This window comes from Macaca thibetana, chromosome 14 (assembly GCF_024542745.1).
Source record: "Macaca thibetana thibetana isolate TM-01 chromosome 14, ASM2454274v1, whole genome shotgun sequence".
NCBI lineage: Eukaryota > Metazoa > Chordata > Mammalia > Primates > Cercopithecidae > Macaca > Macaca thibetana.
Window position 1 is genome coordinate 125,454,298 of NC_065591.1, and position 23,104 is coordinate 125,477,401.

Consider the following 23,104-nt stretch of genomic DNA (forward strand, 5'->3'; position numbering starts at 1 on the left):
TCAGTGTAACTTTTATTGAGGCCTCTAGTGGAAAAAAAATTGTAGCATTTTTTGCAGAGATATAACTGCTGAATTAAATAAAAATTACGTCGCATTTATTTCTTAGTAAAAGATTTTGCCAGAAACATCTGAGGCCCCACTTAGGTCTGCCCTGCAAGTCAACACATCCTGGGTTTGTTCAGACTGAGCTCCTCATGGTCCCCTTGCTTGACAAAGAATTCGGCCCGGTGACGGCAGCTCCCAAGGCAACTCCTGCAGGGCAGTTATTTCCTGACCTTGTGAATCTGAGTCAGCGCAAAAGGTAAGCACCCTGAAATCAAACCCGAAGACTCACTTTCACCTTACCCCTCAGCAGCATGAACGAAGATGACTGGGGAAGTTTTCCAGATGGACTCGAACTCCATCAAGGGAAGACTTGCTTGGCACAGTGGGCCGGCTCTTCACAGCCCTGGCTGTACATCCAAGGGAAGGAGCGGCTTTGATGGAACCCACAGCCAACCCCCAGCTCCACAGCAGTTACCAAGGTAATGCTGGGTTTGCAGAATTTGGGGTTCTAATCATTCACTGATTGCCTACACCGTCATAACTGGCAGAAGATCCTAAGTAATGAACTGGTAGGAGGACAACCACCACAAAAGCACAGGCTCCACCCTTACCCGGAGATACTGCATGAGTTCCCGCAAAGCTGGAATCTTATTTTTCTCTAGCACAGTCTTCAGGGAGATGATAATTGGAATAATATTTTCTATGAAATTCCTTTTCTGAACCTGGTAACACAAAGACATGTTTTAGGTGTATGAACTTCTGAAAGACAAAGGCCTCTCCTTGATCTAGTTCTTTGAGTAGAGCCACCCTAGCACACTATGTAAGTTTATTTTTGCTTTTCATTATGATCCTGGAGATGTAGAGGACCTCTGCTTTTCTCTGGGAGACTCTGTAAGCATTACCTCAAAACACTCCAAAGGCTTCGTAAGATAGGGTGGGGACAAATACTACTCATACATTCCAAATGGGGAAAAAGAATTTAGAAACACGTTGAGTAGCTTTTGACAAAAGCCCCAAATCTCCACAGAAGATCCTGAGGGACCTTGGCTCTGGCTCCACATTCAGTCCTCAATTCAACACCCTCCCCTTGGAACAGAAGTCAGCTGGCTCTGGCTACCCAGAGGGACACTTTGTATTCCTGCTGGTGAAGGGACAATGGTCTAAAAATGGCAAAGCGTAAAGACAGTCAGCTGTCTCTCGCTGTCTGTACACATCTACAAAATACTATGAATTTATATATATAGTAACTGATTTGACCAAGTCTTCACACTTTACCTTGAATGATCACTAACCACAAATATTCTGCAGTGAATCTCTTTAAATTAAAAAAAAAAAAGCACTATAGTAGCCCACATACGCAAGATTTACCCTCCTGAAGCTGAAAGTACTCTTTTCCTTCTCATTTAAAGTCACTAGTATATGTTTCTTCCTTGTAAACCATTCATTTCTAAAAAGTCTTATCAGAGTTCCTGAAACAGGAGGACAACAGGCAGAGAAATAAGCAATTTAATAAACCCAGATGTGAGCAGATGTTATGTTCAGGAACAGTCTTAAGAAGTGGCTTCCATGCATTCACTTGACAGGTATTATCAAGCACCTTCTCTGTTCAGGCAAAGAGCTAACCCTCTGGGGATGCAAAATGAAGCCAAGCATCCCTGCCCTCCAGCCGCTTCCAGACAGTGCGTGTCTCAAGGGAAGAGGTGTTAAGTGGCAGGCTGTTAGAGAATTTAGGTACGGAGATGGGATGCCTAAGGAGTGCATGGCCATCTGATGGATGGTCCTGAGGATGTGTGGAGAAGGGAGGATGGGTGGGTGAGGGCGCTGTAGACATTAGACCCTGAGGCAAGAGCACAGGAGCAGGGTGCAGCTTGCAACTGAGGTGCAGATGGCAATTTGAAGTGGCGAGGTTGGAGGTGAAGACGGAGGGAGGTATGGGAAAGGTGGAAGGCACACCAGAAGTTCTGTTCACCTTGAAAAAGAAGAATGAGGGTTTATTCAGAAGATGATAGGAAGCCACCAGCATAGTTTATTAAAATTCCACTAGTGAAGTATAACATATGTAATAAATTTACCTATTTTAAACAAACAGTTCCATGAGCTTTGACAAAAGTCTATATGGAATAAACAGCACCACAGACCACTCACCATCTATCACCCAAAAGCTTCCTGCCACCCCTCACAGTCAACCTGCCTTTAGTCTGTTTCAGATAGAATAAAATGATCAAATTTGTACTTAAGAAAGACTGCTGGGCCAGGCACAGGGGCTCACACCTGTAATCCCAGCACTTTGGGAGGCCGAGGTGGGCGGATCACAAGGTCAGGAGATTGAGACCATCCTGGCGAACACTGTGAAACCCCGTCTCTACTAAAAATACAAAAAAATTAGCCAGGAGTGGTGGCAGGTGCCTGTAGTCCCAGCTATTTGGGAAGCTGAGGCAGAAGAATGGCATGAATCCGGGTGCAGAGCTTGCAGTGAGTGGAGATCACGCCACTGCACTCCAGCCTGGGCAACAAAGCGAGGCTCTGTCTCAAAAAAAAAAAAAAAAAATAAGATAAAAATAAAAATAAAAATTAGACAGGCAGAATGGCAGGGGCCTCCAGTCCCAGCTACTCGGGAGGCTGAGGCAGGTGAATGGCGTGAACCCAGGAAGTGGAGCTTGCAGTGAGCTGAGATTGCACCACTGCACTCCAGCCTGGGCGTCAGAGGGAGACTCTGTCTCAAAAAAAAGAAGACTGCTTTGGCAGCAAGTTGGGACGTGGCTTGTGACAGAAAGAAACCAGAAACAGAAAGGGTGGTAAGGAAACCATGGAAATAGGATAAGCTTAAATAAGGTCAGAACTACAGAGATAGATTGGTAAGAGAAAACAGGCAGCATCTTGTGGCAAGATATTATCAGAGTCTGTATCCTTGGGGTCAAAGGCCTTCAGGGGCCAGGTGGGAAATACACATTGGCAATCCAGGCTAGGACAGAAACACACAGGCCTGCAGAGGCCTGCGGCAGCCAAGCTCTGCCCCAAAGTCATTCAGATCCAAATTCTACACTTCCTGCCACAAAAGCCTCAGCCTGGCACACCAGACTCCAGTCTGCAGGAGCACCATAAACTGTGGGAGAAAGAGGAGATGAAGAGCAGAAAGAAGAGATGACTGAGTGAGTTTTGACAGAGTAAGTCAGAGACACCTGGAGCACGTCCTGGCAGCAGGCGGACCTGAGCTCAGGCTCATGAGAAATGCTGGAGCAGGAGACAGATTTCAGAATTGTCACCACCTGGCAAGAGTTAAAGCCACCAGTAAGAAGGAAGTCAGCACTAGAGCATGGCACCAGGATTCCAGGGACAACAGGGAAGCCAGTAGATGGTGGGAAGAGTGGGACAGTCACTTGTGAAATGAGCTTAGGGGAGCTGTACACTCACTTGTGACATGAATTTAGGGAGCTGCACACTCACTTGTGAAATGAACTTAGGGGAACTTCACACTCATGAAATGACCTTAGGGGAGCTGCACACTCACTTGTGACACGAGCTTGAGGGAGCTGCATACTCACTTGTGACACAAGCGTAGGGAGAGCTGCACACTCACTTATGAGATGAGCTTGGGGGAGGGGCACATTACTTGTGAAATGAGCTTAGGGGAGTGGCATGCTCACTTGTGACCTGAGCTTAGGGGAAGCTGCACACCCACTTGTGAGATGAGCTTAGGGGAGCTGCACACACTTGTGAGATAAGCTTAGTGGGAGGGGCATGCTCACTTTTGAGATGAGCTTAGAGGAGTGGCACACTCACTGGTGCGATGAGCTTAGGGGGAGGGGCGCACTCACTTGTGAGGTGAACTTGGGGGAGCTGCACACTAATGAGACGAGTTTAGGGGGAGGGGTGCACTCATGAGATTAGCTGAGGGGAGCAGCACGCTCACTTGTGAGATGAGCTGAGGTGGAGCTGCACACTCACTTGTGAGATGAGCTTGAAGCAGCACGCTCACTTGTGAGATGAGCTTAGGGAAGTGGCACACTCACTTGTGACATGAGCTTAAGGGGAGCAGCACACTCGTGACATTAGCTTAGCAGGAGTTGCACACTCACTTGTGACATGAGCTTAGGTGGAGGGGCACACTCACTTGTCAGATGAGCTTGGAGAGAAGGGCGCACTCACTTGTGAGATGAGCTTCGGGGAAGGAGCACACTTGTGAGATGAGCTTAGGGGAAGGAGCACACTTGTGAGATGAGCTTAGGGGAAGGGGTGCATTCACTTGAGATGAGCTTAGGGGAGCTGACACTTGTGAGATGAGCTTGGGGGAAGGGGTGCCCTCACTTGTGAGATGAGCTTAGGAAGAACTGCACACTCACTTGTGAGATGAGCTTGGGGGAGGGGCACGCTCGTGAGATCTTAGGGAAGCAACACACTTGTGAGATGAGCTTGGGGGAGGGGCACGCTCGTGAGATCTTAGGAGAGCAACACACTCACTTGTGAGATGAGCTTCTTCTGAGCTTCCTGCATGACTACATTTGCCAAGGCCATGTCATCTTCTTCCATAAGGAGGTCCTTGTCTGGTTTAGATCTCATTGCCAAAAGCTTGATCTCCTTTGAGCTGAGGACCTCGAATGTGTCTGAGAGTAACTCACTGGCATCCAGGTCCAGGGGTAGGATGCCATCAGCAAAGCACGCTGAGAGAGAGAAAGAGAGAGAGAGAGAGAGAGAGAGAGAGAGAGAGAGAGAGAGAAATGTGAGCTTCTGTGAAATCTCTGGCCAGAGAGGAGGTGTAATCCACACAGCTGGGGGCTGTCTGAGGCTGTCAGGGGTCTTGCCCAGAGAGGAGGTGTAATTCACACAGCTGGGGGCTGTCTGAGGCTGTCAGGGGTCTTGCCCAGAGAGGAGGTGTAATTCACACAGCTGGGGGCTGTCTGAGGCCGTCAGGGGGTCTTGCAAGGGTGTTCTGTCTGGGGCACAGCTGATGCCAGAGAAGGACAAGATGACAGGGGTCTTCCTGCAGTGCCAGGGTCTCCCTTACTAGAGGCCTGCTGGGCCGTTATCAACAGAGCATTTCATTTGCAAACACACACATTTTCTCCCACACACTGGGCTTACCCAAAATACTAAGGCAGATTTTGGAAGTGATGTTGAATCGCTGTTCATCTGTGAAGTGCTCTAAAAGAAATTTGTAGATTTTCATTCGTCTCTCTTTGTTTGACTTTCCCTTCAATGAAAACAGCCGCTTCTCTCTGTGGCAGAATAGGACAATTTTACTGCGTCACGTGGGCACGGGTGTAAGGGATTTAACACTGCATTTTAACTGCATCCTAAAAGCTGTATACCAAAGACTCAAGTGCACTACAGAGATCCCAGTGCTCATCGCAGGCACTGCCCTTAGGAAGCGATTCTCACGACTGCATTTTCTTATGCCATCCTGCCAGGCCACAGTAAAGACCTGGAGCAGGGTCTGTGTCCAACCACTATATGCAAAGAGCCAAACCTTCCCCAGATTCCCCCAGCTCTTACCCAGATACAAGGAGACAGCCTTAGCTGCTTCACTGACCTCTCGGACTGGGGGAACTTGTTATACTTCTCATGCTTCTCATAGTTATTGAAGTGAAAAATACACTCAATGAAGTGCTGGAAGAACATGACAGGGTTCCTCTTCAGTAACAGGTGAGCCAGGCAAAACTCCCCGAAGCTGCAAAGGTGAGAGAAACAAACAGGGAGACCCATTTGCTACACACCAACAGTCTCTGAATACACCAAGAACTCTGCTAAGCAGAAGACAGCTGTACATAAGCGAAGGGATTCAAAATCTATCCCAACACACAGCTCCCTTGGACCCGAAGAAGACAGAAATTCCGCTACTTGGTCTGTCCTTGCTCCACGGCTTGCTTTCTAATCCGAGCGTATTTTTTCCCCCAGGTTTCCTTTCAAACTTAACGGAAGGTGTTGTCATCCAGCTGCAGTTCAAGTGGGGAAAGCAATCAACCAACTTAACCCCAACGCTGCTTGTGCAATTAGAGGCCAGTGGTCTTACAGGACTGATGCAATGACAACGGTCATTCACCTCCCAGCTTCAAGTTTGTTGCCCACAATTATGAACAAAAAACAATTTTAGTAACTGGAACTTATTTCAAGAATAAGGATTAATGACAAGAGCTTCACAGTTTGGATCAGGAAGACAAGTTTCCTCTGCAGAGCAACTGACTCAATGCGCTTTGAAATCACCAGCAAGCCCTGGGCACTCTCCTTCCACCCACGCCCTCAACACATCTGTGCAATGCTGCACATGGGACACAGACACCACCAGGACCCCACCAAAATGAAGATTTCCAATGCCTGATGTAAACAGGCAAACTGTTTGACTACAGGCCACCGGAGAGTTTCTGTTCATCACGAAAGTAGGTGACAGAACGCCAAAGCACTGATTTTTGCTCAGGGGTTAAACTAACATGGTGTAGGGCTCACTGTGATCCACTCACACTGTCAAGGCCAGTGTTTTAATTGAATTTCAGAGCTCAAATGCAATTTCCACCCACACAGGAGCACCAGTCAGCTCTCCTTGGGAGAGGAGCAGCATCAAAGACTGTCCAGGAGACTGACCTCTCCTTTCCCCAGTGGTGCTCCTTATGCCAAAATTCAAATCAGTTTGGGTTCACAGCACACATATCAATTAAAAATCAGAGAAGGTAGATGAGAAATCATGATGGAAGTAAGCCTAGATAAAAATTCCACTGTAGATAATTACACCTTGACTATTCACCTAGGAAACAAGGGAGCAGCTTGACCTAGAAATATGAAAACAAAATAAATAAAACTGTATTTAATAATGAGAATTCCATGAGGCAAAATTCAATTAAGGACAACTAGAAGCACCTGTCTGATCTAAGAGTAGTCAGTTATGTTTTGTACAAATTATGTTGTTTAATGACCCATGTTTGAAAGGCAAAGGTCATAGCATCAGATGAAGTTCTTTCTAAACATGGGTTACTTTGGCAAGCCATCTGTGACAGGAATGAAAAAACCACTGAACAAACAAGAATTTATCTTCTGTGGTATTTTATTATAGTTAATCCATTCTGGCATGGCAGTTTCTACATTATGCGAACTTCCTCCTCAGAAATGAAGTCACATATACGAAAATGTAAAGCCAGATAGAATCAGCAAATCTTCCACAAGAAGAGGGTGCACTCTGAGTTTTGACTTGATGTCAACGCCAATCGACTCAGTTTAGGTCAAGAATACATGTGGGTGGAGGTGACCAACAGGCACGATACTGTGGAGTTTAAGCCCTAGTGAAAAACTTGCTGAACCATCTATACAAATACATTCCATAGCAACATAAAACCATGCCAGGATTCACACGCTCAGGGCTGATAATGTAGTCACAGAGCGTTCCAGCAAGAGAAACTGGAAGCCACAGCCAATGTGTGATATCCACAACTCATCTTGGCTGCTGTATTCACTGGGACTTTATTAAAATGGCAAGTTTCAGCCTTGATTAGATTAAGATGCACAGATCCTGCAAGCTTCCTAACTGGAGAAGAGGGACTACTTTGTTTCCTGTTTGTCTGCTGAAAAGTTAGGAGAAATTAACATTACAAGTAATGCTTCCTAGAACATTCCTTTAGAGTGACAAGAGAGAGCACTCTCCAGGTATGTGGATTAGGAAACCTCCAGGACGCTCAACAAATCTTAGTAAGCTGGGAGTTCGGTCAGCATCCTCTCCCCAGCCCTCAGGACAATCACTAAGAACACACATACCCACACCAACAACTCAGGGATGTGGTCTAGGGATTTCACACAGCACGGGCTGCATGAATTATATGGAACACAAAGGGAAGACCAGCTAAATCTGAGTGATTACCTTATTACAGCCTTGTAAAAAGAAGTTATTACTCTCTTACTAAGAATCAAAATCCAGGATATTCAAACAGCCCAAAAGGCCACAAGGTAAGAGCCGTGTGTCCACTTCTGTTTTCAGCTTTAGTAGGAAACATAAAAATCTGACTTCAGATTTCTTCATGAGCTGAATGCCATTCTGAAGCAGGGTGTCTGCTCAATAAAGGCAGACTCATGAGTTCATGCTGAACCCATGTTCCTGACCTGGCCGACAACACGTGTCTAGTTCAGGTTAGACCCATTTGTACCAGAATTCTACTTGAGGCTCGAAGCAGTGTTTCCTACGCCCTAGTTCTCCCTGGCCACCACCCCAAATCCAAGCGCCTATGATGGTCTGTCTAGACACTGTTCAACCCTGCGTTGCTGCTTCCTTCCTCCATGTACTCTACACTCCAGGTTTCACAGTGAATCAGGCCCTACCCTCCACAGCCGACTCTCAGGGCACTCCCTATGCTTCCTCTTTATAAACGTGGGCCGGCTGTCCTCCAAGCACACCAGTTCTCTCTCAGCCCTCCCAAGGGGAGGCTGCTTCATCCCTCAGTCAGAGGATGAGGAGCACATTTCCCGGACGCCCAGTGCCTTCCTGCCTTCACCCACCCAATGTTCACCCACCCAATGTTCACCGCATGTCTGCTTGGTTTCAGTTCCTTTTCAGGTGCTAGGGATGGGGAATAACAACCAAACTCATGCCCCTCAGGAAGCCTATACATAGCGTGTGGACCAAATAGTGCATTGCCAAAAGTGCTCTGACACTGGAAGACAACTAGGAGCGGGTCCAGTGAAGTGCGGGGTGTGTGGGCTGGCTGCTGGTGAAGACGCACACAGGCTGCTGTGGCACCTGCAGACGGCCTCCACCTCCACCTCCCTGTGGTGCTCCCGCCTCCCTGTGGTGCTCCCGCCTCCCTGTGGTGCTCCCGCCATCTGCCGTTTGTGCTCTGCTACCTGGTTCCCAGTCTTCCTCTCCATTCCAAATCCCCGTAGAACTCCCCATGCAGATGAGCTACTGAATGCCCCAACTTTCTGCTTTCCTGACTTCACTGCTTCCAGTGGGCATCCCATCTGGACCCTGGGTCACCAGTGCAGCCACACCCTGGACCCTGTTGCCACACTGGAGATCAAAGAGTCCACTCGTGACTGCCCTGCTGATCCTTCCAGTGATCGGGCTCCTGACTCCCTCACCCCATTCCGATCGTTCCATGGCTTCACTAAGCCCTCCAGACAGTTGAGTGCTTGCTTCCTTTTCTCCCAAACCAGGCCATCCTTGTTGTTGCCCCCTTTTCTATCTCAATGGCCCATTATTTGAGTCGCTGTCCTGCCTTGAGCGTCTGACCCTGCCTCTCTATATTCCTGTGTCAGTGCCCAGTTAAACTGAAATAATCTGCTTATTACTTGACTGTTGCCCTGTGATTACAAGGCCACCAGCTATTGGGCAGACAGGAAAACAGATCATAGAATTTTGTAGCCTCCAAATTTGGGGTTTATATGAGCAATTAAAAATGTCATACAGGCCGGGGTGGTGGCTCATGCCTACTCCCAGCGCTTTGGGAGGCTGAGGTGAGAAGATTGCTTGAGCTCAGGAGCAACACAGTGAGAACCTAACTCTACAAAAAATAAAAAATTAGCTAACTATTTGGGAGGATGAGGTGGGAGGGTCATGTGAACTTGGGAGACTGAGGCTGCAGTGAGCCGTGATTGCTCCATTGCACTCCAGCCTGGGCATAGCCTTTGGCCTAAAAATCAAAAGTCAGGCACAGAAATATATATATATATACCACATATTCTCACTCATATGCAAGAGTTTAAAAAAGGTAGGGTCAGAGAAGCAGAGAGTAGAATTGTGGTTATTAGAAGCTGGGAAGGGTACGGAAAGGCTGGTTAACAAATATAAAATTACAGGAGGAGTATGTTAAAATGCTCAACAGCACCGTAGGGTGAATATAGTTAACAATAATTTACTGTCTATTTTCAAAAAGCTAGGAGAGAGGATTCTGAAAGTTCCCAACACAAAGAAATGATAAATGTTTGAGGTGATGGTTATGCTAATTACCCCGATTTGATCATTACATGTTCTATACATATATCAAAATACCACTCTCTATCCCATAAATATGTATAATTATTACACGTCAAATAAAAATAAAAGGAAAAATTTCAGAGAACAGACTAACTTAAATTATAGTTAGCAAATGTAGTCGTCAGCTTTTCAAAGCTGAAAATCATGAAAATCATGAAAATCTAATTTGAACCATGGTTCCAACAAACCCAGAATGCAGACATAAAAGGGAAAGATTAAGGGGGACGTATTAAAACGCTGGAAGAGGCCCCGGTAATCCTACTGCACTATAAAGTGTATCTATGCTTTTCATTTGATTGATGATCTGAACACCCGTATGTACAAATCCTGCATATGGTTTACTCATCGATCAATGCTCTTTTTCACATACACGTACAGGAGCTAACAACAGTGGGGAAAAATGAGGAAATGCAGGTTAAGTAGCTGATTTTACCTCCCAGGTGCATCACCTGAAAGCATTCCCAGCCTGTCTGATTACACCTTCTCCTGGGCCATGCACTGTGTAGAAAGCCCTCAGAGTCAGTATAGTGGACACGTTGTAAAGGTAAGAGGGTGTGCGAAGCTATCTAAAAAAAAGGTGACAGCCTTAACTTTTTGCTTTTGTTCTGTGAAATGTTCCCCTTCCTTGGAAAATTACACCTGAAGAAAACTGAGCAGAAACTTCCACGGAACTCAGACTAAATTATTGGTAGCTATATTTAGATCCAGAGGGACCCACTGTTACCAGCCATTTATAGTTAATGAGCTCTATAAAGAACTCTTCCCCACGGTGGGGCTTTTGCTGTGACATCCAACATTCTACTTTCCAATTGCAGACTTGCTTTAAAAAGAATTAGTTACAACAAACTCTAAGGTAGCAAAATCTATCAGGCCATTTCTCAGCCCCTTGAAAATAAATCTTTAAAAAAATGATGCAATGATAGAAATTAATAATTGCCAAAGTCACTCCCCCACGCTATACAAGTCTGAAGAACTGCCCATTTCAAAGGAGTCTTGTCATCTGTACACTTGATTCCACACTGTGCAATTTCATCTTAATTCCTAGTTTCTTCCTTAAAATTTCTGCACTTAAAAGTCTCAGCTCTTTATCAAAATTAACTTTTTTTTGCCTAGAAATTAACAGTGAATTTCTAGTGACTGCTCCTCTATACAGTGTAATACAACAAGCATATGATATTCTTCATGCTCCTTCAGGAACAGCAAACTGTCAGCAAGTGCAGTCAGTGCTGAGATGATCCAATGATGAATCTAACCATTTTCTTTTAAACTTGTGTGCAAAATAAAGGTTTGTTATATTGCTTAGTATCTTAAAAACCTGTTAATTTTTCTGGCACCCACCAAAAGCTCACTAAATCCTACTTAACTCTAAACCAATCTGGAAAAAAAAAAGAAATCCAGCATACATCAGAAATGAGGTAAACTGTTCAGTTGTCTAACGTGAGGAAAAGATTTACCTGGCAATGTCTGGGTGTGAATCTATCAGAGTGCTGACAAATCGAAAGAACAGGGAGCCCTTCCATTTCACAAATTCCTCCTGTACAGAGAAAAGCCAGCATGTTTCAGAGTGTGTCATCATGGGCAAGCCTCACTGTTCCCAGCCACACTCCCCCCACCACGCGGTCTGTCCCCGGCACACTGGCTCAGTGCACAGGCACACGCTTCCAAACCGTCGGAATGTAGTGCGGAGAAGTATATGCACGGAATGTCACCTTTCTACCACAGGAGAAAAATGACTCAAAGCACGTGGCATTAGAGGGATGGTGCCACCCTCTATATATAATACAGTTCGTAATATATGAAAAGATGAGCATACAGAACATACCAGGGCAGACATACAACCTAAGTGAAAGGCCTTCCCTTCAAAAATCAAGTATTATGTTCTCCCCATTATAGGCCAAACACAGACTCTCAAAGTGTATAAAAATATCTAATGCTCTGAAGAGCTCTATAGTTCACTACGTTCTTCTGCACCCGGGAACACCCCACCAGACTCGCAGAGCCCAGCGCAAACACCATGATCCCCATTTTACGAAGGAAGAAGTTAGATCTCAGAAATGTGGACTTGTCCAAGTTAAAAAAGAATAACAGAATTCAAACTAGAACTACCTGTCCACTGAATGTGCTTTTCTCTACATGGTACTTATTTTCAAAATGAAACTTCACACTGCTTGACAGGATGTCTGAACAAAGTCCCAAAATGAACATTCACAAGTAACACTGTTTATAAGAGGTTGTGCTGAACATCAGAAGAGCAATACTCCAGACCAGAGATGAGACAACTGTTTTTGGATTCTACTACAAAGCAAGCACATTTCCTATGCTACTCAAATATTCCCTTAAACCAGAAGCCATGGTGGAGGGGAAAGGACAGGCTGAACCCTCCTACGCACCTGCAAGAGATTGGTAAGCAAGATGAGTGTCTGCTTCCGGATGAATGGGTCAGAATCCTTCAGACACATGGAGATGTTGGGAATATACTTGTCCACCATGATGGTGTAGCGAATGCAAAGATCGCACATCACAATGATGACGTTGTTGCGGACAGCCACATCCTCACACACCTCGAGCTCTCGCACCAGGGCTGGGATGCTCTTCTTTGCCAGATCCTCGTGCTGCAAGCACAGCTTACCTGGCACAGAAGACAGGAAGATGTCTCAACTGTATTCTAAATCCTAATTCCATTCCTGAATTTTCTCCAGATACATCTTGCTAATGGCTTCTATTTAATCAAAGTTAAAACATCATGCCCACAACCACAAACAACAAAAAACGAAAGGCAGACAGACCCATCTTGAATATTCTAATAAAAATACCTTAAGGAGAAATAAACTCCCCCAGGAGTTATATATTACGGGATGTTCCTTTACACTAATAAAATCATCTTCCTTTTAAAGTCAACATTTGAATTTCGCAGTTATCCACTTACCTGGAGAATGATCAGCAAAGCCTGAGAGATGAAACATTTTACTCCTGATTATACATATCCTCTACAGATGCTAAATACCCCATGCTGAATTTGAAATCTGAACTAGGTAAATAGGAAAGAATGCATGTCCCCTTTCTTTCTTGTTCACAGTTGAAAAGCCAGCTGAGTTTTGTTTGTAGGTTTCTTTTGTGCCTGGGAAATGTCTTGCAATTCTTAGGTATTTGAAAATTAATATTACAAAAAAATTAATAACTTATGTAGCATAAAATATACACTCACACTAAAGGGAAAAAAAAATTCCCAGCATAGAGGTCAGTGTTTTCAAGATTAAAAATAGTTTGAGTTCATGGAGAAATATGTAAATAGTCATCTGCCCAGTTCTGGAAAGTATTAAATAAACCATTTCCTTTTATGGAAAATATTTCTTCGTTTCCAGAACTCAGTGCAGCATCCGGCAGGTCTTGATTAACAGACTTCGTGGTGCTGCATTATGAGTATAAAAAAATTACAGGAGTATTAAAGTCAAGTGAAGGTATTGGAAAAAATTACAGAAGCAGGGATAATTGTAATAAATTAACATAATCGTACTAGAAAACAAAAGCTTCCTCTAGACCCTCTAGAGAGTGCCTGAGTCTTACCGTCTTGGGGCGCTGTCAGCCTGAGGGCTCTCAGGACCAGCACGTGGTTAGGCAGAGCCCAGCACTCAGATCAGAGTCACCTCTAGGAACCATATGGGCCGAGAGCAGACACAGACAGGCTCGGCAGCCCCTGACACATTCCCATGGCTGCGCTTACTTAAGACAACAGCTACACACAGAACTTGATGTCAAACCCTATTCTCCCACGTTTTTCTTACCTAAGGTAATGATAGCATGTGCTCTAATCACAGAGGGCATGACAGAACCTCTGACCTGGGAGGGTGGCTGAGATGCTGGGGCATCACTGCTGCCTTGAGATGATGGTACTGCAAGGAAGGAAGAGAAAGTCACTGACAGAACCTTGAACCGGCATGCATGGTACAGAGTATGATTTCAAATGCCTTACAATGGTCAGCATCAGCAGACGAAGCCAGGACGGACTGAATCAGAAGGAAGATGCGCTTCTCCACCCTGGCTGGACACAGCTGGGCTATATCCCCTAATGTAAAAATGTACTTCACCTACAAAAATAATTGGTTTTACAGTAAAAATAAGGCAAAAGAAAAGTGAACTCTAGCTAGATTAAGGACATGTCAATGGAGTATTTCCTTTATCCCCCAAATTTAAAACAGTGTTACTATTTTTTTGTTTTATAAAAATACATGGCTATTGTAAAAACTTAGTCACTATGTAATGAAACTCATCCAAAATTAGGACAACCATATAATTTTATCACCTAAATCTAGACAAATCTGCAAGTAAAAGGGGGTGCTATTAATAATTATATTGTGAAAAATAGGTGTACACCAGGGTTATCTCGGGTAAACTGGGATACAGAATCACCTACCTATAATCCCACCACCCAGAGACACCATTGTTTTCGTGTATAACTTTTTCAAAGTATTTCTATAGTCACATGGCTTTATGTTTACTTTTCTTACACACTTATCAATTATAGTAATTTGAAGTCTGCAATGATTACTTTGAATATTAGGCATCATTTCATGTCAACATATATGACATATATCTTTTTTTTTTTTTTTTGAGACGGAGTCTGGCTCTGTCGCCCGGGCTGGAGTGCAGTGGCCGGATCTCAGCTCAATGCAAGCTCCGCCTCCCGGGTTTACGCCATTCTCCTGCCTCAGCCTCCCGAGTAGCTGGGACTACAGGCGCCGCCACCTCGCCCGGCTAGTTTTTTGTATTTTTTAGTAGAGACGGGGTTTCACCGTGTTAGCCAGGATGGCCTCGATCTCCTGACCTCGTGATCCGCCCGTCTCGGCCTCCCACAGTGCTGGGATTACAGGCTTGAGCCACCGCGCCCGGCCTAATGACTACATAAGCATGCCATTTTAAAACTAGGACTGTCATCATAACTTACTGCACTACTTCAGCATTAATGAACACTGACGCGGTTTCGCTTTGCTAATGTTTCGATCAGCTCTGGTGAACACCTGTGTATCCTTAGATACTGTTCTCTTTCCTCAGAAGTAAAATCCAGGGTAAAGAGTGTATTAAGCTATTTTACATTCTGAAACATATTTTCAAGTTGCCCTCCAGATTATTTTTCCATGTAGACCCCATCCAAAACCTACTCACGGCTGCCACGCTGCCTTTATTCGTAACATTCAGTTTAACAACTAAGTAACATTGTTCTTTTTTAATTTACGCCCCAAATGGAGGGATGATGCTGAATAGTAAAATGTCAAATAAAAGCTTATACTAGGGTAAGAAAGCCAATAACAAAGTATATGAGTTTAAAAGAATCTTGAAATACCGTTATCTCTTCATTAAAAAATATTTAAATTCTATTTAAAGAAGCGAGAATGAAACTATGTATATAGGGAAAAACCTCTTCATATATATTTTGACTGAAGAGTAGATTTTGATGACACGGTTAACAGTTGAAAAAAATGTGGGGGAGGGGGGTGGAGACAGGACTCACTAACCATAGTAAGCATCTTTCTTAGTGTGGGCAGGAATGAGAAGAGCAAGACCCTCTGGAAACCCTGGGCCAGGCCTGTGCTACACTCCCTGGCCCTCTTACCTAAGCATCCAGGTTCCCACGGTGAGGCTTTTTATTACTGAACACGGGCACAGTAGTGCCTCAGGCGCAATGGTCTTCACTTGTAACAAATCTAAACTTGGTCTGTGATCACTGGGAATTAGGAGAGCTAGGCTAACAAGTAGAAACTGAACACAGAAAAGATGTGCTCTGCTAATTTAAATATATGAGAAAACCGGCCAGTTTTGGTTAAATGATGACCTGTATTGAATGGCATCAAAAAGCATCTCATTATTTCCTTTACTGGACAGAGTCAGATGTTGGAACCAGAATTACTGCCACACATCTTGTCCCCAGTCAGCCACTGAAATCAGCCAACTGTCCCGTCCTGGCTCACAGGAATCTCTTGCACTGTTTACAGTTTCTAAAGCAGGGGTGCCGTGGAAAACAATCTTGGGGCTCCAAGGTCATCTGTGTTTTGAATTGTCAAATCTTTATTTCAGTCATTACTTTGCAATTGCTCAGCACTATTCCCCAGTTCTACTGTCTGCTGTTTCAAACTGCTCAGAAGACATGTTAAATTTTTTAAAAAGCAAACACACAAACTGAAAAGAGTATACTCACATTATTTCTTACCTTATATTTCTAAGCTTGACTATACCAACCTTACAACACACACTGTGTTTTCCCTACTGAAATCAGGCTTCTCGTAAGATTGAACTAGATGAAGTATATATACCATTGAGTTTCCCCCCGATAATAAGTATATAAGAAACAAATGAATAGGTTATCAATTTAAAAATATCTTCTAAAAAGAAAGAGTAAGCTCTAGGCCAAGACAGCCCTTTTGTTAAAAGCATTTAAAGTGTACATTACAAAGTCATCTTTAACAAAACCTCACTGATAAAATGGAAGCGTAAAGAATGTTTAGGAAAAGCAGTCACTTACCAACAGGTCTTCGTCCATATTCCCTGTTCCGTTCTCCTTCAGAACGATGCTGGAAAGGCGGTGCTCACAGGTGGAGAGGACATCCCCACACACCTGCTTCAGCAATTCCTACGGCAAGTCAAAAGTCATCTCTGAAGGGCCCCGCACATCTCCCAGACGACCCATGAAACACCATGTTCTCAGAAGAAACTGATCTTCAAATGGATAGGCTGTAGGGGTGCTTTCTATCCTTCCTCTTTCCCACAAGTTGTCCAAAACCACAACGACATGCATTTAGAAACCTAGCCATGAGTTCTGGCTAAGTGGAATTTATAAACAACAGTGTATATATCATCTTTCTTTCTACATTTGCCCTATAAGACCAAAAGGCCAAATATTTACAATGACCCCAAGCAGTAATTTATAAGAGATCTATAATAGTAGTGCTCCTCCAAAAATACAGAAATAAGTTGTAGTTTTGCTGGCATATACAGATGATGAATTAACTACTGTGATAAACATTTTTTAAAGACATAAAATAAAGAGTTGCTATTCTTCTGAAATTTATTCATTAGGAACAAGTTTTCCGTGTCTCTTACTGATTACAATAACTTCAAGGGGTCACCTCTAGTGCACATCGGACTGTTCCTCTATGCGAAGGAAGAGAGAGCTCCCAACCGCATTCTAGAATTCTTGGACCTCATTTTCTGTGGGAAACCATTCCAAAACACCTAGGTTGAGCTAAGTGCTTCCATCCCCTTGCTTCCATGTTACCCGATGCCGATTTTTATTTTAGGAATGATTACATTATGCTGAAATTATCTGCTGATGTGCATACACCCACCCTACTCCTCTGCAGTGCCTTAGGAAGGGACCTGTGTTAACCATTATCCAGTGCCTAGCAGTCCACAGCCTGGCACTATGAGCAATGCTTTTAGCCTGACTTGCCCTAATGTGTCTTGAAACTATTGCCTTTATTACTTTTAAAATAACTATTACACTTAAAATTTTAACAGCTTGCACAACCTGGACCACAACATTGGCCCACAGAGTTTCTGCAATTCTTATGCTTGATCCCGATGAGGCCAGAACCTGGGTAGTGTGACTGGTAAGTTTCAGTATCACAGAATCTGGGAAAGCCGACAAGGCCACCCAATCCTGGCATTCTCTCCACATGGCAGCGTGTTCCAAGTTCTTGTCCAGCTTCTCCTGAATACCTCTAATAACAAGGGACATGCTCTGGGATAAGCCCTCCATTTTAGGCAGACCTTAGTAAGTTTTCTCTCCAGTGCACCAAAATGTATAATTTCCATTCATTGGTCCAGATAGGTTGTCTGGGAATACCAAATAAATCCAATTCTTTTATTTGAAAGTCCTTCATAAATTTGAATTTCGCTAGGCAGCCTACCGTCCCCAACCCTTCCCCTCTCCATGCTAAAGACTCCAGGCCCTTCTGCAGTTCCTTACAGAACTTGCTTTGTGATGCCCTTATTTAGCTGCTCTCCTCTAGTCATATTCAATTTCATCAACACTTCTCTGTAAATTTGTCACTGATACTGAATTATAGAATGTGTCAACTTAGATTTAGCCAGGACACAGGACCACTGCTCCTCTTGTTCTAGACACTATTTCCACTAATACAGTCCAAGATCTCATCAGTTTTTTAATGACAGCCACAAAACACATAACACAAATGCCCAAAGACAACAGTCCTTTCATATATACTGCTGCTGAGCTATATCTTTGGGTAATCTGTTGCTCTCAGTAAAATAAATGATATTCACTTACAAAGAAAAGGAGAAATGTGTTTAGAGGAAACAAGTGGGTCACATGGATTGAAAATATCCTAACATTCCAGAAAATCTCAGGGCCTTGCTCCTCTGTCAACCACCAAGTGAGGCTGTGTCGGCAGATTAAAACCGTGAGGTTGTGTCGGCAGATGAAAGCCGTGAGGCCGTGTCGGCAGATGAAAACCGTGGCAGTCTTTGCTAACGCAGTAGTAACCCCACCTGTTTCCAGCTCTCAGTGTCTAACCTGAAGACAGTTCCTTGCCTTCCTCATAGGCTCTCATGACAATGTAACCACCGTCCTAATGGCCCTGGGCCGGCAGCAAGCGGCAGATGACTTCCTAGGCCCTGACTGCGCGCTGTACACATGATTCTTTTTCCAACCAGTGCTGGTGAAAAGAAAATTAGGAAAAAGTCAGAGGCCTTAGTTCTAGTCCCAGCTCTGCTGGTAGTAAGTTGTGTACCACTGAGCCTGGAAGACTTGCAGTTTCATAGTCCGTTACGTAAATTCCTCCCTGATCACTCTTTCCTCAGTCTTACCATGCCTGTAATCCTAGCACTTTGGGAGGCTGAAGCAGGCGATCACTTGAGATCAGGAGTTTGAGACCAGTCTGGCCAGCATGGCAAAACCCTGTCTCTACTAAAAATACAAAAATTAGCTGGGCCTGATGGCATGTGCCTGTAATCTCAGCTACTCAGGAGGCTGAGGCACAAGACTTGCTCGAACCCAGGAGGCGGAGGTTGCGGTAAGCTGAGATTGCGCCGCTGTACTCCAGCCTGGGGGACAGAGCAAGACTCCATCTCAAAAACAAAAATAAAAGTTTTTCATATAATTTCTTGGGTCTTGAGAAAAAGGGTTAGAAAAATCAAAGAATGCAAGTATCCCTTTCACCAATAAAAGAGCCTAAAGATAGATACCAGAAAAACACCAGATACCATTTCATAAGAAATAGGTCAACAGTCTTAAGTCCCAAGCAAAAAAGTTACAATCATTGTTTTAATTGATCTGTTAGAAGTAGAAAATGTAACATCTTAAGGAAGGGTTTTCTTTTATGAACTTGGTCAAGAAAAGGAAGCACAGGAAGGTAGTTGGAGAGATCAGCTGAAGCCATCATTTTCTTTTATTCTGGAAAACTTAAATATATTCCAGCAATTATTTAATTTTTGTTTTCTGTAGCCATTATTAATAACCCCAGCTCTAAATTTTTTCGTTAGGATTGGTACTAAGAGTGTATCTCCTGATAAAAACAGAATAAATATATGGTAATAAAATGATTTCTTCAGAGTTACTGGTATGCATACCTTTTAAGGAGTCAAAGTAACTCTCTGCCTCATATAAATCGCTGATTTGGATTTGTGTTTATGCATATAAACATTAGCTGCGGGCTGTAGCCAACTTTGGGGACATGATACCAACAAGAGATGTTTGAGTAGTGTAACCTCATCGTAACAGGACAGGCATGTCCAAGATTATGATTTATCAAAAGGTCAGAAAACTGTTCTGGAGGGAACTTCCTGCTTAAGTGGAAAATTGCCTATAAATGTTCTTGGAATGAGAGTGGAGGGGGAGAAAGATAATCTTGCAGAATTCTCACCAGGAAATGACAGACAGTCAACAGGAGTGCCTACCTAAAGACACCTGTCCCTGCGATCAAGGTGGTGACCATCTACGGGAGCCATTTCTCTTCAGCAGCTCAATCTTCTTGGGGAATGTCAATTGCCAGTTATGTAAACCTTGCCTTGTCGCGGCAATAGCTGCTGGGGACATCCTTACATGTCCTCTTATTTACAGAACATGCTCCTCAAACTTCAAAACACATACAGTAACACCCTAAGCACAAAGAAGTCAGAAACGTATCAGGGAAAGTCTGGCCATACCTGCTCCTCTGCTGGTGTCTCTGCAGATGCTCTACAAAGCCTCTGCAAAGCGTCCACAGCTGAACTGATCACCTCTAGAGACCACTGAAATCCACTCAGCTTACGCTTGACAGCATCTATGAAGGAAGTCAAAACCCCCGAAGTTCAACTGCTTAAATATATTCAGGTACACACACACACACACCCCTGAAATGAACAGCAATGCATTTTCAAGTAAGATTCTCCAACACACTCACCAGTCACTTTGTCCCGGGTGCTCTTAGGAAGATGCTTTGCAATATGCCCAATCACACACAGAATATGTCCTAAGGTGTTTGAATTGGGATTCTGCTGACTAGAGAAAGGGCAGGAGAAATATCAAGGGAGAAGCAAGTTAAACACTGCTGCCAACAAAGGCCTTTCTTCTGGATTATTAACACTGGAGGAAGCAGGATAGGTAGCACAGCTTAGGAGTCAAGCTGTGGGAACATCAAGACACTTACTGTACTTGGACAAAGGGGAAATGGGTTAAACATGATTCTTATTTTTTCATGCTTGTTTTTATACCAGGTTTTAAACAGAAGGTCTCTGTATATGAACAGCTATGAAAAAGGCCCACTTCCTTAAGCCTTGGGCTTTGTTTCTAAGACTCTTCAGTGTCATTAGTGGTCAAATCAGAAGATACAAACCTGCTGATTTTCTCCCAGGACTGTATTATTCTGCTGTAGTCCAGCCTGGGTGAGGAGCCAGCAATCTTGGAAAGCAGCATCCAGGCAGGTGCCGAATGTTCCGTGCCAGTGTGAGATATTATATTGTTTACAAAAGTGGATGAGAATTTTTCTTTCTTGGACCAGATATGAAAAGCCTTATTTAAATATCGGCTAGAAAAAAAAAAAAAAGATAGAAAAGCAGAATTGCAACTGTAAATATACAACACAATTCAGATCAGCGCCTCACTGAAAGGGTATCAACTTCTGCTGCTCCAGGACTCATGTGGCACATGAAACTTTCACAGATTTTCCTAATTAGTGGCATGTCTGATATCAAACTAGGTATCTTTTAAATTTTTATTATTCTATAATCAGTTATATTCATTTTTCCCCTCATAAAATATTTCTTAAAGCAAAGAATAAAATTTCACGATTCATTTGAGACTCTTCTCCTCTCCTCCAAAATTTCTACATAACTGCATGGGGTCAGTTACAGATACATTCAGAGCTCACACAGTTATAGTGACAAAAATTAGTAACATTGTCCTTTTTTCAATGGAAGGATTGTAAATGACAACCTAACAATTAAACATGATATTGAATGAGCTAAAATATGCAATAACTTAATACCACTCAGAAATAGATATTTCAAACCTTTTCAAAACAAAAACAGTGCTTCTGATGTACTAAAGTGCTTGTGTTATACTAGTATTTTTTGAGACAGGGTCACATTCTGTCACCCAGGCTGGATCACAGTAGTATGATCACAGCTCTCTGTGTAGCTTCCACTTCCTAGGTTCAATCAATCCTCTTCCCTCAGCCTCCAGAGTAGCTGAGACTACAGGCATGGTCATCATACCTGGCTAATCTTTTTCCCTCTTTCTTTCCCTCTTTCTTTCTTCTCTTTCTCTCTTTCTTTTCTCTCTATCTCTCTTTCTTTCGAGACAGGGTCTCGCTATGTTGCCTAGACTGGTCTTGAACTTCTGGGCTTAAGCCATCCTCCTGTCTTGGCCTTCCAAAGTACTGAGATTATAGTTGTGAGCCACTGTGCCTGGCCATCACCGTTGTTTTAGAACTATCTCTTATTTTACTTCTTCCCATGTCATTGAATGGGATCATATGACTCATAAGACAATGCCATATATATATTTAAATGAAGAGAAAAATACACCTCTTCCCTTGATTAATTTTTCTTAAGACTTCTGGGAAAACATATACACATACATACACACACACACACACACATCGGGAATTCCTCATTAAATTGTTTTTAAAAGGGAAATTCTCAGAGCATACAGAACAAGGTAACTATAACAAAATAAACACATCTATATACCATAATAAGCATATGCATATAAATGAAGTTTTGTTAATATATCAGCTATTAAAAATCCATCCACAGATGTCGAATCTTACTACAGTTAGCTTACAACATGATTTATGTCTGACTTATGTCCAAATACCACAAGACATAAGCAATGAACAAATATTTTAAAATTTATTTTAAAATAATTATATAAAATATTAAGTAATGTTTATTATATGTAGCCAACAGAATGGGGAAAAAATTCTCTGAACTTGCAGAGTTCAGAAAACTTGTAGAAATCTCAAACTTGGCTCCTCTTTGACAACTCCCAGCCCTCCACTCCCACCCAGCCTCCCAGCCCAGCTGAGGGCCACAGCCATTCCCCACCTGGGCGGACTGTGACCCAACACACTAACCTCTAATCTTAGTACCAAAACCAACGGCCATGCTTCAGGCCCATCTCCATGGCCTCCATCAGAGGTTACTGACTACTCCTTTTGCACTGAGACTGTGGTCCACCAGCTGGATCTCTTTTCACCTCCTTTAACTAATTCCTGTCTTCTAATAACTAATTGCTGATTTGAAAAGCTCTATTCTTAGTCCTCTTATCTCCAACCTAACTCTGGGTGACCTCATGCATTACCAAGAGCTCCTAACTGAGATGTGATAAAGCATTCCAAGTCAAAGCTGGGCTTCCATCTCCAGCACACCCTCCGTCCTCAACCTGCCTGACCTCTGCTCTCCACACCTATTGATCAAGGCATTTTCCTGAGATTTGGTAGAGCCTTCCGGCCTGAGCTTTCGCATAACTATGTCCTTCCTGGTAACCCTCACTATTCTGGCCGCTTAATTCCCACACATTCGCAAATATTCTGCCCATGCCAGTACTTCTGGGAAGCCAGACTAAGCTAGAAGAAGAAAGAAGAAGGACAGGAAGAGGAAAAAGAGGAAGAAATAATC

The 23,104-nt window shown here is 43.5% G+C and overlaps 2 protein-coding genes across 3 annotated transcripts in view; one reads left to right on the plus strand and one right to left on the minus strand.

Moving 5' to 3' along the window:
- The window catches only part of ACAD8 (acyl-CoA dehydrogenase family member 8), a 675,944-nt gene that overhangs the window by 573,306 nt on the left and 79,534 nt on the right, over window positions 1–23,104 (plus strand). The window lies entirely within an intron of this gene.
- NCAPD3 (non-SMC condensin II complex subunit D3) overlaps window positions 1–23,104 on the minus strand; it is a 69,710-nt gene that overhangs the window by 8,169 nt on the left and 38,437 nt on the right. For both annotated transcript variants that reach the window (XM_050755927.1, XM_050755928.1), the window contains 12 exons: window positions 20,818–21,009; window positions 20,386–20,483; window positions 20,150–20,265; window positions 16,506–16,613; window positions 13,962–14,076; window positions 13,774–13,881; window positions 12,382–12,620; window positions 11,446–11,525; window positions 5,573–5,710; window positions 5,125–5,258; window positions 4,504–4,703; window positions 657–767 (listed from right to left, as the gene is read on the minus strand). In XM_050755927.1, coding sequence (XP_050611884.1) covers window positions 657–767; window positions 4,504–4,703; window positions 5,125–5,258; window positions 5,573–5,710; window positions 11,446–11,525; window positions 12,382–12,620; window positions 13,774–13,881; window positions 13,962–14,076; window positions 16,506–16,613; window positions 20,150–20,265; window positions 20,386–20,483; window positions 20,818–21,009 — 1,639 coding nt within the window. The remainder of the gene's footprint in view (window positions 1–656; window positions 768–4,503; window positions 4,704–5,124; window positions 5,259–5,572; window positions 5,711–11,445; window positions 11,526–12,381; window positions 12,621–13,773; window positions 13,882–13,961; window positions 14,077–16,505; window positions 16,614–20,149; window positions 20,266–20,385; window positions 20,484–20,817; window positions 21,010–23,104) is intronic.